At 38.9% G+C, this 18,827-nt stretch overlaps 1 protein-coding gene across 1 annotated transcript in view; it reads right to left on the bottom strand.

Moving 5' to 3' along the window:
- Nucleotides 1-18,827, bottom strand: part of snx9b (sorting nexin 9b) — a 119,377-nt gene that overhangs the window by 92,441 nt on the left and 8,109 nt on the right. The window contains exon 2 of the mRNA XM_073051145.1: nucleotides 3,038-3,124. Within this exon, the coding sequence (XP_072907246.1) occupies nucleotides 3,038-3,124 (87 nt within the window). The remainder of the gene's footprint in view (nucleotides 1-3,037; nucleotides 3,125-18,827) is intronic.

Below are 18,827 nucleotides of genomic sequence, written 5' to 3'. Positions count from 1 at the left end.
GACAATCTGCAGCTGTAGCCTGGAGAATGTCCAGAGAACGCAGAGTTCTACCAACCACATAATAGATAATTTAAATTCCATGCCAGAATAAATTACATTGCAGAAAAGGTAAATGGCCAAAATAGTAAACACATTTGTGCCTATTCTGACATCTTGTACCAATTTGGCCATTAAAAGACACAAAGTGATAAAAATAATGGGAAACCAAAGATTGAATGCAATCAGTGACATAAGAGGGATTGGAGAAAGCAATAATTCTAAATTATTAATTTAACAAATTGTTAACTAATTTCTGGCCTGATGGCCTTCATATTGAGCTTCTCAAGGTGGCGGCTGCAGAAATATTGGAAATATAATTTCTGGGTTCTCACATATGCATTCATTTGGGGAAAAAGCATATTTCATATAAATAGTTAACGGAGGGTAATGTTCATGTCCTCCTTAAGCTCAATTATGAAACAAATGCTGGAAGTTACTATCACAGAAGTTGAAAATTATCAAATGAGTATGCAGACAAGATTTTATCAAAGGGAGATGTTTACCAAATTTAATAAAACATTTGAAAGATTGTTACAAGAGCACAAGTCTGTCTACTCTACTTGAATTTTCCAAAGGCATTTATTGGGAAATTGACATATAGAAAATTTTACACAGCAAGTTGGTGACAAAGAAAGCAGCATGGATGGAGAGCTTGTTAAAAAGCACAAGACTAGAAATCACGAGGAAAATCAATAGCATACAGTCAATGGAAAGGTGCAAATATGTAAAGGGTAGAAACAACTGATTTCCTGAAATTCAAGAAGTACCATGTCTATTTTTGTCGAATAAAGGACATACATTCAAGTTACTGAAAATGTATTGCTAATAATATAGAAAGAAACAATATTGTTAATTAAAATATTTGTGGCAATAAAAATGCTACAGAGGACTTTAACAGTGAAAACATAAGAGGTGATCCACTTCCACCATATTTATTGACCTTTGCAACAGAGAAAAATATCAATAGCAAGAGTACTAAGCTTTAGATTTAAGGCAAATAGCATATATCATAAGTGTACAAAGCTCTAATGAGGCAAGAGCTGCAATGCAGAGAAATCCTGGACACTCCTCCATGTGCAATCCTGCTGCCTCCACACAATTTTAAGCTGCCCCTCTTTCTTTTAAAATTTCTGTTTTAGTCAGTTTCATTTTATTTTAATGGGAACCTTGCACCCTTGCCCTGATGCTCCTGATTTTTCCCTCTGCCATTTTGCTTACAGGTGGTATAATAGCCTTATATTAATTCCACGGTTCTACTTTTATATGAATGTTATGTCTTTTCTTACATTTCTTGTTGATCTCTCCTAAGTCACTGGCTCTTCTTGGAGCACAGATTCAAATCAAGCCAAGTTGCTTTTTACTGTTGTTTCAGCCATAACTGCTGGTACAGTACACAGTAAAAATGAGATAATGTTTTTCAGGACCATGATGCTACATGAACAATACAAAAACTACACTGAACTACGAAACCAACACAAAAACTACACTAGACTACCAACCTACCCAGGATTACATAAAGTACTTTGTACACAGAACAGTACAAGCATTATAAACAAATAAACAGGACAATAGGCACAGCAGAGGTCAGTAGGTTGGTAGTCCAATGGCTTGGGGGGAAATCTGTTACATAAATAAACAGCTGAATGGCGGCACCCGGGATTCCGTCCGTTTCTGTACTCTCACCAATTACACCGAGTATTTCTCACCAATTACACAAAACTGCAAGTGAACTTCCTACTCTTACACAAACTGACATTTATACACTTGACAAGTCTCATTCCTTTCCAGCCAACTCGCAATGCAGCCAGTGAATTTGCTTTCTATTCATTTATGTAAGCTATTGACAAATGTTTCTGTATTGTCAGCTTATCAACAAAAATACTGATTTTTTAAAAAAAAATTCTTAATGTCCTTCATTCCATATTGAAAGTTAAACCTGTATTTCAACCTGAAAAAATTCAGTTCAATTATTGAATAATATGCATATCTCTTGAAAAAAGTCCTACATACAACAGCTTCAATCAAAATATATGAAATACAAAAGAAGTGTTGATAAATACAGGAAGTTAAGTGCAAATATAGTAGAATTAATGCAGAAGCTGTTGTAGAAATAAGAGTTAATGTATATGTAAATCTATTGACAAATAAAACAAATTGAAGTTAAAAAATCAGATCAGAATTATAAGGTCATTATACACCAAAACAATCTTAGAGAAATATGAAAAGATGGAATCTTTGGTGAGTGTTATCTTCAGGCCTCAAGTTATTTATTGTAGTACAAAAAGCAAAGAAGTGCACATAAGTAATGAAATTCAGTGCAAAATAAAATCAGGAAACTGATAGACAAATGTAAAGGCTAATGATCATGATATGCATTTCAAAAAGGCACTGGAACCTAAAGGACGAACTTTCTTTAATTTAAAATGTTAATTTATTGAAACTAAGATCTTATTGGGACTGTTTTTCTAAATATAAAGGAAAAAATGTTCAGATCTGTATTTTACAACAATTTCTTGATGTTTTCAATATACTCCCTATAACATCCAAAAGTCACCCTCCCTTGACATAGTCCTGCTGAATTCCTAAATTATTTTATTTTACTTTACTTATGTTATGGATATCACTGAATCCTTTATTTCTTGATGTTGAAGGAATATTTATAACAAGGAGAGTCAACTATCAAGGCATACATCATAAAGTCATAGCTATCAGCAAAGTATAAACACAAGAAATAATGCATTGATATAAATCTTGGTTTTGTCTTTAACCCCCTACATTTCCAGTCCCAATGAAGGGTCATGGCCCAAAACATCAATCTCATATTCCCTTGCAGACATGCCGCCTGATTGGCTGAATTCCTCCAGCATTTATGTGCGCTTATCAGCAGAGTAGACTTTCCACAGGCAGCAAGATCAAAAACTCAAGTGGTGTCCTGGCTTTCAGAACAAAAGGAAGAAACCAATGAAAGTAAAGAAAACTATTCAGAAAAGAGTTTTACCCGATTGGCTATGGTGATGACCTCTCCTTCGTTGACTGTCAGTTCATCATTTCCAGGTTCAGCTACGAAGTTGTACAAAACACGGGCCTGTTCAATGACAAGTAAATAATATTAACTGAATGTTGTCAAATTGTTCTGAAATAAAATAACAGTAAATCAAATTCACCCCAGTCACCTAACAAAGCCTATTGGGGCAACAACCAAAAGATGAATGAGACTTATTTTCCTCCTTTGTCTAAGGTACAAACTTAGTAGTGATTTGAACAAAACTGCCAGTTTACTCTGTAGACTATTTGCACTTTTTCTGAAATTAAAAAAATCATTTCATCTACCAAGAAAATTTTTCAATGATGTGCTGTCTTTAAAGTCATGTGAAAATAATAATTCAATAAAATAAAGTCATGACAAAGATAAAATGTTTCATGCCATATTTTCTTTTTTAATGATCAAATTGGACTAACTGTAAACCACGTACATGTAAAATAACTCCTTTCAGAAGTAGGATATAAACATTTGACAAGAATAATTATTTTAATGCATAACTGCTATTTTAATACACAATTCAAAATTCAGTGAACAATATCAATCCAAAACAGAGACACAAGAGATTTTGCAGATGCTGGAAATTTGAACAGCACATACACAGCAAGTCAAGCAGAAGCTATGGGAAGAAACAGTCAATATTTTGAGCTGAAACTCTTCAGTAGAACTGGAAAGAACGCAGGAAGGAGGCAGAATAAGGTGGGGGAAGGGGGAGGAGTACAAGTTGCCGAGTGATAAGTGAGTCCATACCAATCTCCCAAACAAAAGGTGTAGCCATGGGGACTTGCATGTTACCCTGCTATGCTTGACTTTTCACCAACCATGTGGAACAGTCAATGGTTCAAACCTACATTTGTAATGGTCCTACTCTTTCTTTGCTACATTGATGAATGCATTGGTGCTGCTTCTTGCACTCAGGCTAAGCTCATTAATTTCATCAACTTCCCCTCCAACTCTGCCCTAAACTCCCTTCGCTTTCTTGATTAGGGCACCACAGTAGCGTAGCGGTTAGTGCGATGCTATTACAGCTCAGGATGTTCCGGAGCTCAGAGTTCAATTCCAGAGCTGTCTGTAAGGAGTCTGTACGTTCCCCCTGTGACTACATGGGTTTACTCCAGGTGCTCCAGTTTCCTCCCACAGTCCAAAGACATACCGGTTAGTACCGTAGATTCCGGATTTTAAGCCGCTACTTTTTTCCCACATTTTGAACTGCTTTGAATTTTGCGGCCTTTAATACGGAGCGGCTAATGCATTATTTTTTTTCATGCCGCCTCGTAAACATTTTGCCTCGTAACAGTAGACCAATAAAATTGATGAGTAGTTCACAGAGGTCCAATGAAATTGTACGATAAATCAAGCGCACTTTCACAATTAAATTATTGTAAATCAGTCATTTGTACTCACCCTCATCAACATGGAAAACACTCGAAGAAAAGCATTGTGCTGCCTTTATGGCAGTTATTTAGTTTATAATATTTTCGCTTAGTAATTCATTTTCTAGTTAAAGTTAGAAGAGTTTTAACTATATTTGTTTTCTGTACTACATCGCGGGATGCTATGACATCACACCCGGTTTCGCCGCGTCTTGTGGGATACCAGTTTGCGATAAACGGAAAGGAGGGGGGGAGCGGCGGAGCCAAAACGCTGCTTTTAAGTTAAAGGCGATCAATAACTTTTCCTGGTAGGCTGCAGTATATATATTTTTTACCAGTCGTTAGGAGATATTGGAATATTGTTCAGTAAAGAAGTATACGCAACGTATATTTAAAAGTAGCCGCGTTACGGGCACGGTTCGAAAAAAAGCATTTGCAATATGTATTTGTTTTTGTTACCATATGGATTTAATTAAAAGTTAAAAAATCCTCACGTGTAATATCTTTCTGTGTAAATATCTCATATTACAACGTGGGACACCTGCGGCCGAAAATCCGGTGCGGCCTTTACAAGTAAAAAATTGATTTTATTTCTAAAATTAGAGCCAGCGGCTTTTAATCAGGTGCGCTCTGTAGTCCGGAATCTACGGTAGGTTAATTGGTCATTGTAAATTGTCCTGTGATTAGGCTGGGGTTAAATAAGCAGGATGTAGGGCAGTGCAGCCTATTCTGTGCAGGATCTCTAAATGAATTTTAAAATATGCTTAAAATAATCAGTATCTCTGGACCCAGATTACCTACTGACGTCTTTCACAAACCCACTGACTCCCAGCTATCTTCCCATCTTGTCACTAATAATAAAAAAGTCTCAGTTATTCTACCTCATTTGTTCTCAGGATGAAGCTTTCCATTCCCAGACCACTATCATTTTCCTTCCACCACTCTTGATGCTCCCTGCCGTATGTCCTCCATTTTCCACATTATCTGCTCTCACATCCCATCCAACTCCCACATAACAGAGATAGGGTTCCCCTTGTCCTACCTAACATGCCACAAGCCTCCTTATCCAGCACATCATTCTCCACTACTTCTGACATTTCCAAAAGGATGGCACCACTAGGCACATCTTCCTCCTGTGCGCCCCCCGCCCAACTTTCCATAGCAATCATTCTCTCCACGAATGGTCCACCCTTGTCCACTTGTCTGTCCAAGAACTTATCCCTGCAATTATGTTAAATGCTACACTTGGCCCTACACCTCTTCCTTCACCACCATTTAGATGAGGAGACACTTTACCTGCAAGTCTGTCAATGTCATTTATTGAATCTGGTGCAGCCTCCGATACATCAGTGAGAATCAACACAGAGTGGGAGATCACTTTGTTGACCATCTTCACTCTGTCTAAAACAGCCAGGATCGCTGGGTAGCCACCCATTTCAATTCCATTTCCCATTTCCACATAGGCATATCTGTCCACAGCTGCCTCCTGCCACGATGAGACCAAACTCAGGTTGGAATAACAATGCTTAATATTCTGTTTGGGCAGCCCCAAACCTGATGGCATCTACATTGACTTCTCTAACTTTCAGTACCCACTTTTATGAGCTCCCCCTTTGTTTTCCCTTATTCTAGTAGCCCTCCTACCCTTCCCTCTTTCTCACCCTCATGTCCCGCCTATCACCTCCCTCTGGTTCTCCATCTCCCTCTCTTTATTCTATGGTTTACACTCTCGCCTATCAGATTCATTCATCTTCAACCCTTTCCCTCTTCTATTACTTCGTAGCTTCTCACATCTTTCCCACCCTCCCCAATGTACCTACCTTCCCCCTCAACTGGCCTCACCTATTACCTACCAGGCTGTACTCCTACCCCCTCCCAACATTCTTACTCTGGTTCCTGCCATGTTCCTTTCCAGTCTTGGATGAGGACCACAGCTCAAAAGTTTGTCTGTTTATTTCCTCCATTGATGTTGCCTAAAAACAGAGCAGTTTTATCTCCAAGGAGTCCAAAAAAAATTCAAAGAATGTGACCGCAAGGTTCGACAAAACTGAGAAGCAACAAGAACAGAAAGTTAATAAAAGTAGCACAGAAGAACCCGAACAATTAAAGAGAAATAGATACAGTGGATTCTGGTTAATTGGGCCACCGGTTAATCGAGGAAGCTGCTTATTTAGAACAACTCTTAAACAGCAAAAACCAATTGAGAAAATGACTGGAACTCCCTTCATTGATTTGAGACACTATGCTGCTTTATTGTGACAGGAGACTTGCCAAAAAGTTTCTAACTAGTATCTGTCAGGTACACTCATGCAACCATTAGACCATGCTTAGAGCAAACAGTTTTTAAGTAGCGTCAGTTGCATATTATTGTCACTGATTGTTCATGAGAAATAAGTAGCAAGACAATTCAGTTTTGCTCACTGTGGTTCTAAGCATTCAGGCTTGGAGATGCCAGAAATGTCCGGGAATAAAAATGAAACAATTTTTATGAAATTTTTTAATGAAACAAATAATGCTCAATGAAAAATTTGAAGGTATCGATAATCATCTTTAATGTTAACCATGAAAATGAAGGTTGGGAGAATGCAATTATCGAAAGCATTGTCTGAAGGCACTCCATTATCTACATGAGGTGTCTGTGCTGATTTTATTCATTTACAGTCAAAAGGACACGGCAGCGTAGACTGGATTAATTCCACCACCAATAACTATTAGGAACTAATACAGTGTAAAACTATTGAGTGTTCTAATTTGTTCTGCATTTCATTTAAATGCATAATTTGTTACTCGGCAAAATGGCAGTTATTTTTAAAAATTTATCTTTTTAATGATTTCCATGAAATTTTCACTAATTGAGTCAGCCACTTAATTGGGCCAAAATGTACTGGTCCTCAGGTGAGCCAATTAACAGGAATCCACGGTAATTCCATTATCTTAGGATACATGGCACATCATCTGCTCATGATCTACACATGGGAAATCTGCCAGGCTGAGCAAAAATATTTCTGACAAATAAGCCATGTTTTCAATTGGGTGAAAATTCTGTTTCGAATTAAATATACTTTGCAGATTTTTTTAAATCCGACTATAAGATTCCAAATGATTCAACCTGGATACCTTCTTTATCAATACTTCCACATCCCACAACACTTTATATTACTCTTCCAACTAGCCTCCCATGCTCCATAAAAATTCACTTTTAAAATGATTCTCATTGAAATTCTTGCAGTTATCAGATTTTTCCTGTCCAATTATCTGCACCACCTCTAAGTTTACTTATCTACATAGAATATTACTTTCTTGGGAATGCTGGGGCCAAGTTAACAGTTTCCAATATGCCCTTAATTTATTTAATCTTCATCTCCTTCGTCGGCGACTTCCAACAGTCGACTCCAAGGCACATGGGCCATTTTCACATAATAACCAAGGTAATGAACCAGTGTACTGAGCTTGCAGTATTCTACGTTACCAATATCTGACAGAGTCTCCCAATCACAATAAAAAACATCCAAGACAATCATTCGCACCTTTTTTTGGACTGTACACTATCTCGGCACAATGGTATGCCGGGATACCACAGGTCCAGGTGACAACTCAACAAGTTCAGCTCTATCACTATCGAGCAATTCACTGATGGGATAGTCCTGCAGTACTCAACGTTCTTAGTATCCAGCAGCGACTTGTGATCATAAAAGAGATGTGCAAGATGAACAATTAAACTGGCAGCTGCATCCGAGTGCGTCACCATCTTACCACTCCCTTCTCCTTAGTCTTCAGTTATTTTTGTCTTAAGCTTTCTCCATGGCTGAATATCTCCAATTTTTCTTTTAATTCCCAGGGGTACTTTTATCAATTGCACAAGTACAAATTGTTGTCCAAGATCTTAAACATATTTGATCAGGACTGTGGTTACAGAAACTAGTTCCTTATTTTGTCATAAACTGACAAAGGCCTCCTGAAATCTGGAGGTTATTATCCTGTACTTTCTGCTGTTACTTTATCTTTTTAATTTGTCCCTTGGGGTGGAGATTTCAAGATTCAAGATTGTTTAATGCCACTTCCAGTACACAAGTGTAAAGGAGAATGTAATTGTTACTCTGGACCTGATACAGCACAAAAATAAGATAAAGAACACAAAAGAAAACACAATTTACAGATATAGAGCTAGAGAGAGAAAATGTCCATAAAGTGATACTAGCAGTGGTGGTTGTGGGTGTGGATGAGTGGATTAGTGGATGGAGATATTGATCAGCCTTACTGCTTTAGGAAAGTAGCTGCTTTTGAGTCTGGTGGTCCTAACATGGATGCTATGTAGCCTCCTCCCTGATGGAAGTGGGACAAACAGTTCATGAGCAGGGTGGGTGGGCTCCTTCATGATTTTACTGGCCCTTTTCCGACACCTTTCTATACATCTCCTTGATGGCGGATAGGTTGGAGCCAGGCATTCACTGGAGTGCAGTTTCTATACCATGCAGTGATGCAGCTTGTCAGGATGCTCTCAGCTGTGCATCTGTAGAATGACACGAGTACAGATGTGCATAGTCAGCTCTCTTCTGCCTTCTCAGAAAATAGAGGCATTGGTGAGCTTTCCTGATTGAGCTGAATATGTTCTGGAACCATGAGCAGTTCTGAGAGATACAAGGATAGGTGTGAGTAGTGCAAGTTCTCGTGAAGTCAACAACCATCTCCTTTTTCTTGTTGACATTGAGGAAGAAGTTATTTGCCTAGCACTAGATCTCGAGCTCTTCCACCTCTTCTCTGTAGGCCATCTCATCATTGTTGATGAGCCCTACCACTATCTTGTCATCAGTGAACTTAGAATGACTTACTCCCTCTATAAAAGTGGGAGTAAGTGTCTTGCTTCCACTATAATCTGAGTCGAAGGTGCTTGACAGCTCCAATGCAGGACCCACAGTCTCTGTCACAGATGCAACTCAATTAGGATTAAAAGACGAATTGATTCAGTTCTTGCACACTGAGTTTGCACTTGATCTCCCCAAGTTTCTTTTGGAGACATAATGTTCCAATTACATGTTCAGTAGCTTCCTTCCAATTTAACATTCTAATCAATTTCTGCAAGCTAAATGGTTACAGAGTACCTATTATAAAACAAAGGTTAGAATTGTATTCCACAAACATTCCTCCTTTCCTCACAGACCACTTACTCACATTTTCACCTTAAATAGAGAGCGCAACAACCACCCATTTTCTTTCTACCTCCCGAATCCATACAAACCACCAAGCACCGATTTAAACTCATCTCATTTTATTCTCATCAATTTTCTCCAGATTCCTCAACACCCTGACTCACTGGGGTCAATTTACAAGAGGTTTATGAACCCACATCTCTGGAAAGGAGGAAGAAAGTGGTCTAAATTGAAATTACAATGGATTTACCCTTATTTCTATTCAGCCTTAGGTACAACTCAACTGTATTACCATCCTGAGTATTTCTCCATTATAGCCCCAAGTTCTCCAGGTTCCATACTTGCTGCAGCAAACACCTCCAGCTCATCAATATTAACATCTGGCATACCATGAACTCCATTCACAGCCTATTCTCATTACCAAAACAAATACAGGTCATTAAATCAGAGTCATACAGCATGGCAACAGGCCTTTTAACTTCCTGAGTCCACACCATCAACTACTTAAAATAACTCCCAACACTCTTGAACAATTTCTAGAGGTTAAATAATCTACCAACCCAAACAACTTCGGAAAATGAGAAAAAAACAAGTTGAGGTAAAACAAATCCAAGCAGTCACTGGGAGAACATACAGTCTCCAAGCAGAAAGCATCAGAGGATTGAATTTGGGTTACTGGAGCTAACACAGCAGCTCGACTAACTGAAGCACTGAATCCAGATTCACTGCAAATTATATTTGTCAGCACAAGAACAATCTCAAGTCCCCTCTGCCAGTGTTGTCACTATATATCATAAAAATGACCTAGATTGTTTCGTACTCTCCAATTTTTAACTTAGTGAGCTTCAAGTTTATAAACTATTTCCATCTTTAAAAACTTATATAATAAAGACAATAAAGTCACTGAATTATCCTTTGCAAACAACCAAACTATCAGAAATAATATTCCTAAGACTCTGCAAAAATGAGCAGACCATGAAGGCTTCTTGTTTCCTTAAATGTCTAAAAATTTCATGTCTATTATTCCAACCAAATAACTGTTGTCCCTCACAAAACAGGAAGCAAAGCCGAATAAGCATCAAAGGCTGCTTGATTATTGCTACACAAGTGTGCGTTTGCAAACTTCCTAACATTAAATGAAAACCTCATTTATAACCATTTTTCAACTGATTGATAAATTGATCAACAGGTGCAAGCAAAGTCACATCTGCTGTTCCCCTTTGGACTGGTGCAAGAACGACTTTCAGTTTAGATCAGAGAATTACATCTGAAGCAAGCTGACATCCACAACCACATTCAATATTCCACATGGCTCCTCAGTCAGTCACAATAGATAGGCACAGCTTGTTAACAGTAAGTACTCGTTTTTCATGTGACATATAGCTTTCGGCTTGAGTGTATTATTGAAGAGTCCACATATTAAACAGAATCAGTCCACAGACTGGGATGTACGTTAAACTAGAAAATAAGGCTCAAACCTTTGACTGGTGGATACCCGCACATTTCAAAATTAGTAGAAGTAAACTCCACACAGTCATTCCTGAAATCAAGCTCCATTTTCCACACATGGGACACTTTGCACTATGTCAAGGACAAAAATGTGATAAATGAATTAAGAGACTCAAAGCTGGTGCTGTCTAGTATCAGGAGCAGAAAGCATTCCAGCTCTATGATCTGGTCCTCAAAAGAAAAAATTATATTTATTACAGAACAGAATGAGGTCATTCATCCTATGGGATCCAAACTTGATCCCAGCAGGGCAATCATATCACACACATTTCTCTTTTCTTTTCCCCTATTCTCTCACATTCCCATCAACTCCCTTCTGTTTCTTAGAGTAAGTCACAATAAGTGGTAACTTGCAGTAGCCAGCCAGTTTCTGAGGTATGTGAGGAAACCCTGGAAGTCAGCAGGAATGCATATAGGTCACAGGGAGAATGCACAAATTCCACACAGACACAATCCAAGGTTTGGACAGAGGTGCAGCACTAACTGCAGAACTACAAATGACACACTGGGTATAGTTCATGCCAACATAGAACAAGGCATTTTTGAAAGTAGGATGTCATATTGGTGATAGAACAACACAAAACTGCATATGGTAGACTAAGAGTTAGAATCATGCACCTTAAACATCAAAAGAAAAACACTTCAGTGCTGCAAATTTAGTCATAAGTACACTGGACATTTACTGAACTATCAGTTGGTGGATCCTCTACAAACGCCATTTTCAAGGCTGAGCCCGGGATCAGAGGTGAAACACAAACCATAAGTATACTTGCTATCACATGCTATCAGGGGTGTCCAATAAGAGATTCTCTCATACTCTGAAGTCCCCACAAATGAAGATTTCAAACAATGCAATTCACTTAACATAATATGAAGAGATGAGTGAGTTTGTGGAACAATAGATAAGGTGTGAGAGAATAGGACTAATCAAGTGTGACAGTGGAAAAATGTGTATGGAACTGGAGGAGATGGCAGAGGTAGTTAATGAACACTTTGCTTCAGTCAACACACACAAAATGCTGGTGGAATGCAGCAGGCCAGGCAGCATCTACAGGAAGAAGCACTGTCAACATTTCTGGCCGAGACCTTTCGTCAGGACTAATGAAGCTTCTTCCTATAGATACTGCCTGGCCTGCTTCATTCCACCAGCATTTTGTGTGTGTTGCTTGAATTTCTAGCATCTGCAGATTTCCTTGACTTTGCTTCAGTATTCACTACGGAAAAAGATCTTGGTGATTGTTGGGATGGAGTTCAACCCTGATAAGTGTGAGGTGGTTCATTTTGGTAGGTGAAATATGATGGCAGAATATAGTATTAATGGTAAGACTTGGCAGCGGGGAGGATCAGACGGATCTTGGGGTCCATGTCCATAGGACACTCAAAGCTATTGCGGAGGTTGACTGTGTGGTTAAGAAGGCATATGGTGTATTGGGCTTCATCAACCGTAGGATTGCGTTTAAGAGCCAAGAGGTAATGTTACAGCTATATAGGACCTTGGTCAGATCCCGCTTGAAGTACTGTGCTCAATTCTGATCACCTCATGACAGGAAGGATGTGGAGACTATAGAAAGGGTGCAGTGGAGACTTACAAGGATGTTGCCTGGATTGGGGAGCATGCCTTACGAGAATAGATTGAATGAATTTGGCCTTTTCTCCTTGGAGCGACGGAGGACGAGAGGTGACCTGACAGAGGTGTACAAGATGATGAGAGGCATTGATTGTGTGGATAATCAGAGGCTTTTTCCCAGGGCTGAAATGGCTAACACAAGAGGGCACAGCTTTAAGGTGCTTGGAAGTAGGTAAGTACAGAGGAGACAATGTGGTAAGCTTTTTTTTAAAAACGCAGAGAGCAGTGAGTGTGTGGAATGAGCTGCCAGCGACTGTGGTGGACGTGGATACAATAGGGTCTTTTAAGAGACTCCTGGACAGGTAAATGGAGCTTAGAAAAATAGAGGGCTATGGGTAACCCTAGATAATTTCTAATGTAAGTACATGTTCAGCACAGTATTGTGGGCTGAAGGGCCTGTACTGTGCTGTAAGTTTTCTATGTTTCTCTGTCTCAAATCATTTTTCTCCTCAGACTGCTTTAGGATAATTATAGGTCAATATATTTTTTATTCATTCATTCTTTTTAATTTTCTGAAAGTCCCCTGCAATATACTTCTATTTATATGAGAAATAGGAGACCACAAGGCTCCCGATTGTGCAAGGCTTCAAAATTTTGTTTTCTAACCAAATGGAAATCAGTCAATATAACAGATGTTTCACTGCTCTCTTGCTTAAAATATTTTCACCATTTAAAAATTGCACCGTTTTGCTATTCTTCCCAACAAAAAGCTTACATTTCATGCATTAACTCTCCTGTATCCTCTTGACCACTTGTTCAACCTGCCTGTTTCTCACTGCCAACTCGATCATCCTCAGGACTCCAGAAGACCATACAACATTGGAGCAGAATAAAGCCAGTTGGCCCATTGTGTCTGCTCCGCCATTCAATCATGGCTAATTCACTTTGCATTATCAGCAACTTAAAGAAAGGTACTTTAAAAGTACATCCAAGTCATAAATATAGAATGTAAAAGCAGAGGTTGCAATATTGATCTTTCTTCTATCCTTGCTAACTCGTTAAAGGTTGCTCAATCATTCTCAATGTTTTGACCTTTGACTAATCCTCTACTTTAAAGCATTTTTCCTCATTTGACAGAACAACCTTTCATGCAGATTTTCTTTTCATAACAAACCCAGAGATCAATGGACTGAAACCATCCCTTGCTCTTTACAAACAAGAGGAAAATCTGCAGATGCTGGAAATCCAACCAATACACACAAAATGCTGGGGGAACTCAGCAGGCCAGACAGCATCTATGGAAAAAAAAGTACAGTTGGTGTTTCAAGCTCAAACTGTTCAGCCGTCCTGAAACATCAACTCTACCTTCCCCCCCCCCCATAGATGCTGTCTGGCCGTCTGAGTTCCTCCAGCATATTGTGTGCCTTGCTCTTTAAGTTCATTTTGTCTGCTATGCAATAATTTTGAGAATTTTAAAATCATAAAATTTTCCAAATTCTTAACCAAGCACTATTACTGTCACTGATATGATTCTTACTTCTTGATTAATATTCCTCCATGGCCTTCGTATAGTAGTTGAGAAGCAGTTTAATAGTTCCTCTTGCCAGCAAAAGCAAATGGATTTAAACTAAACTGAATTAAATATAATCCTTTTCCAAAAAGGCAACACTATCTGGGATCACAAAAATAATAAACCCATCAGCAACACTTGCCTACAGGAGCTCTTCACTTGCATACATGCACATAAAATCCACATTTAAGGTGTACTGCATCTCTTTCAAAATTACTCCTCCCACTTCTGAAGGACCTTTTATTCTGACATTTGTCCCTAATGATTATCCATGCGTTCTCTTCATCTTAGTTCTTCTCTCCTTACCAAATTAATTTCAAAGCAACCCCACAACAGCATCCTGCCCCAGATCTGGTCCCAATGTCCCAGTATATTAAACATTGTAACCCCTGGGTCGCCTCAGGCATCGCTCAAACTCGTTCTAGTCTAGGGGGAGCGGCCTTCAGCCCCACCAAACTGGGTAATCAGCTGGTGTGGATGCTGTGTGATGTCCCCGCCTCGCCCAAAAAACAGACAGTACACCTTATGCGATTAAATGAGTACAATTTATAAAGATTACTATAACTAAGCGATTCCTAACGATACAGTATATATGAATAAAAGAAAAAAAAGAAAAGGCGCCAAACTTATCAAAGTCCAAACCACTTCGTGCACAACCGTTGGAGCTCAATTACTGAAGTATTTTGGCATTCGATCCCCTCCGACTTCCTCGACCCGCCTCCTGGGACCCCCACGGTGGTCGACCAGATGCTCCACACTCCTCTGTCTCCGTCTCCTCTCATCACCGAAAACCTTGGGCCGGGGACCGTCGCCCAGCTTCCAGCACCCCGTCCTCTCTCTCTCACTCCATCGCGCCGACTCCCCAAAATCCCCGCCAACAATCAGTTTACAGTCCCAAACAAGCTTCCAGCACTTATCATAACAAAGACGCTAGCATTCCTACTATTAACACAGGCGCCAGCATTCCTACTATTAACACAGGCGCCAGCATTCCTACTTTTAACAAAACAAAGACGCCATTTTGATTACATACACAGTAACAAAGAAAAAGAAAAAAACCTCCGTTACAACATTACTGAGAAATAATATAGGAAACACTTAGTTAAAACAACCACTATTTAAACCCAAATGCATTACAGCCAAACAACTACTCTTAAACTTAAGTCAGCATTGTAATGGTGGGAGAAATAGCAGTAAATTTAAGCACAACATCCCATAATCCACACTGAGATAATCACCAGATTATCTGTTTATATATTGGTTGATGAAAAGCTATTGGTGAACAGAACTGCTAACTGCAAGACAATTTACATTCACTTGAGCAGCAGAAGGGGCCATGATTTCATATCTTATTTGGAAAGTATCTAACAGTGTTGGAAGTACTAGCATGGATTACACTCTCAAGTCTTTAGATTAAAGCTCAAAGCAGAAGACCATTCTACGCAGTTTGAATTCAGATCCCTGGAAGCAATCAAAGATAGATATCCCCAAAGATCTACTGTTCTCTGTGTGGTGTGGACCCAAGTTGGTTTAGCCTGGTATTGAGTTCAACAATAAATCAGATTATTTATCAGATCAGCCAGCCAAGGATGGTGAAAAATACAGGAGCTTCCCAGGATACTGAAAACCTGAGTCATGGAAACCAGATTTTATACTTTTTTCCCCATTAACTGTTAAAGAATTTTTCCAGATAATATGTTATGTATTATTAATTAATGACCGGATATAGTACAAATTCCTTTGAATTAATCAGACGTACAGGTGACAAATAAAAGTAATCATTAAATCTTTGAAATTATGTGAGTGATTATTTGATGAAAATAAATTATAGAAACTATAGAGAATGGATGTCCGTCTTGGAGAGAGAAAAAAAACATAGGCTTATGGACAGTTCTCAGGAATGAATTTCCCTGATAAGCCAGGCCAACCAGTACTTGCATATGTAAACAAGGAAATTAAAAAGACATCACCCTTTTCAATCACGTAAGAAGATGGCATTTTTACAGAGTACAAAATAAAGTTTACGGCTGTCATATTAGTCATAAAATAGTGAATATTTTAAAAGTTACATTGTATTTTGAAATATTTATTGGAGAAAATCACACTCATTAGACACAGATTACTAATAAAAGAAGCTGCTGAATAGTGAACACATAAGATGCTGGAAGAACTCAGCAGGCCAGGCTGCATTATGGAAAAGAGTCAACAGTTGATGTTTCGGTCCTGATGAAGGGTCTTGGCCCGAAATGTTGACTGTTGACTTTTTTCCCCATAGATGCTGCCTGGCCTGCAGAATTCCTCCAGCATTCTGCATGTGTTGCTTGAATTACCAACATCTGCAAATTTTTTCATCTGTGTTAAACAGTAATTATAGTTTATAACTTTAAAAACAGTTGCACAATATCATATCAGGGTACCTTGAGGTGAAAATGATGCCTAAATAGCTTAATGTTTTGTATGATCAATCATGACTAGAGATGGCTGCAAAACAGTTCTCTGTGGTGGGGGGAATTATTGGCAATAGCTGGTTAACTGCAATTGTGTGCTTCATAAATTGCTGTCAGTTTCATGATGAGCAATGACATGAAACTAGCAGTTTTGCTGATGTTACAACCACCAAATCTATGTATGATTTTCTGATCTAGCAGTGAGAACGCTTGTATTGAGCCAAAATATGTTGGAGTACATACACCTTTGAAAACTAACAGTCACATTTCTACTGTGCATCAAAAGTGTAAAAGTTACATGCAGATAATACAACTATAGTTGTAGACTTTGTAAAGTTACGGCCATTTCCACATCACAGAAAACAGGATAACTTTTTTAAAATGTAAAATAGAGGAGTTAACGTCAGGACTGTCCTCCCGTACTTCAAAATTCACAGCAAAAAAAAATGGCACTTCACTTGGCAGTTTGAACTAACCTTTTGGACCCTATTAAAATAGTAAACATTCATAGAATGAGGCATTGCTGAGGCAGTCAATTGGCCCACTGTACCGTTACAAACATTTTGAAAAGATGTTCAGTCTCGCTCCTCTGCTCTTCCCCACAAGAAGTTTTCTTTATTCAACTATTTATTGAGTTTCCTTACAAAATGTATTATTGAAGGTCTAGCACTGTTTTTGGTTTTGCATTCTACTTCACAGTTCAATTTTCAAAGTCAAGCCAATCTCTTCAGGTTCCAAGCACCTTCATCTCTAACCACCCCCCCCCCCCCCCCAAGACCTGGGACTCAACACCTCCCTTCATAACTGGATCCTTGACTTTCGACCAACAAACCACATCAGTAAGGCTAGGTAGCAGCACCTTCACCACAATTATTGTCAACACCAGACTACACCCTCAGCCCCTACTCTACCCCTAATACATCACAACTGCGTGGCCAGATTGTGTGCTAATTCCATCTACTAGCTTGTAGTTAATATTACTATAGTGTGCCATATCTCAAATAATGAGTCAGAGAACAGTTAGGAAATAGAGAGCCAAGTGACAGTTTCATGACAACCTTCCCCAATGTCAGCAAAAAAGAATTAATCACTAACTTTCAGGAAGGAGTGCTGCACATTCTCCAGTTTACATCAATCAACCACATACGTCACAACCAAAAGGGCACCTTTACTTCCTCAGACCATTTGTCCCAATGATCTCACCAATTTTTATAAATGCACCGTAGAAAATAACCTATCTGGACGCACCATAACTTTGTATGGCCACTTACTCTGTCCAAGACTGCAAAAAGCTGTAGAGCTGTGCAGTACACCAGAAAACCCGGCCTCCCTACCAAAGAGTCTTTGTACCCCTATTGTTGCCTCAGTAAAACAGCCAAGACCCAAACTCACACCAGATATCCCCCTCTTTTCCTTCCTCCCATTGAGCAGAAGATACAAAAGCCAGAAAGCACCTACCATTAGGCTCAAGGACAACATCTATCCTTCTGATTGTAAGATAATTGAACAGTAACCTGTGTATGATACTGTGGAGTTTTGGCCTCGCAATTAACTTTGCCCTAGCCTTGCACCTTCTTGTCTGCCCACACTACTGCCTCCCTAATTTAACACTATATTCCACATTGTTTGGTTTTCCCTTCATGCTACCTTGATTGCTAATGTGATGAAATGATCCGCATGGATGGCATGAAAAATGAAATTTTCCACTGTACCTTGCTATATTTGAAAATAATAAACTCAATAATTAGCATGTTTAAGTTCCTTTAAGTCTGCTCTGAGGAGAACAGCACCAACCTCATCTCTCCACCAGCTAAAGCTCCATTTCCACATCCCTTGTGAATTAGGAAATATCATTTATTACTTCATAGGAGCCAGCTATACATCCCCTCAACAAAACAACTCCACTGCATCCACTCTATTCTCTAGTAACATTGTAAATTATTCTCTCTCAAATATCCACATCTCCACTTAGATTCTTTTGCAACTTAACACAAAGGAGTAGTTTAATACTGACAAGTGCCATTAAAAAAAACCTAAATTAAACCTGGAATGTAATAAATGCAATGGGAATCTCTGTGATAGGGTAAAATGAGGGTTGCCCTGGGGATTAACTATAAAGCAGGTCAACTGATCAA

The sequence above is a fragment of the Hemitrygon akajei genome, chromosome 7 (genome assembly GCF_048418815.1).
Source record: "Hemitrygon akajei chromosome 7, sHemAka1.3, whole genome shotgun sequence".
Lineage (NCBI taxonomy): Eukaryota > Metazoa > Chordata > Chondrichthyes > Myliobatiformes > Dasyatidae > Hemitrygon > Hemitrygon akajei.
The sequence above is the reverse complement of the archived record's forward strand: the minus strand, read 5'-3'. Positions and strand labels throughout refer to the sequence as shown.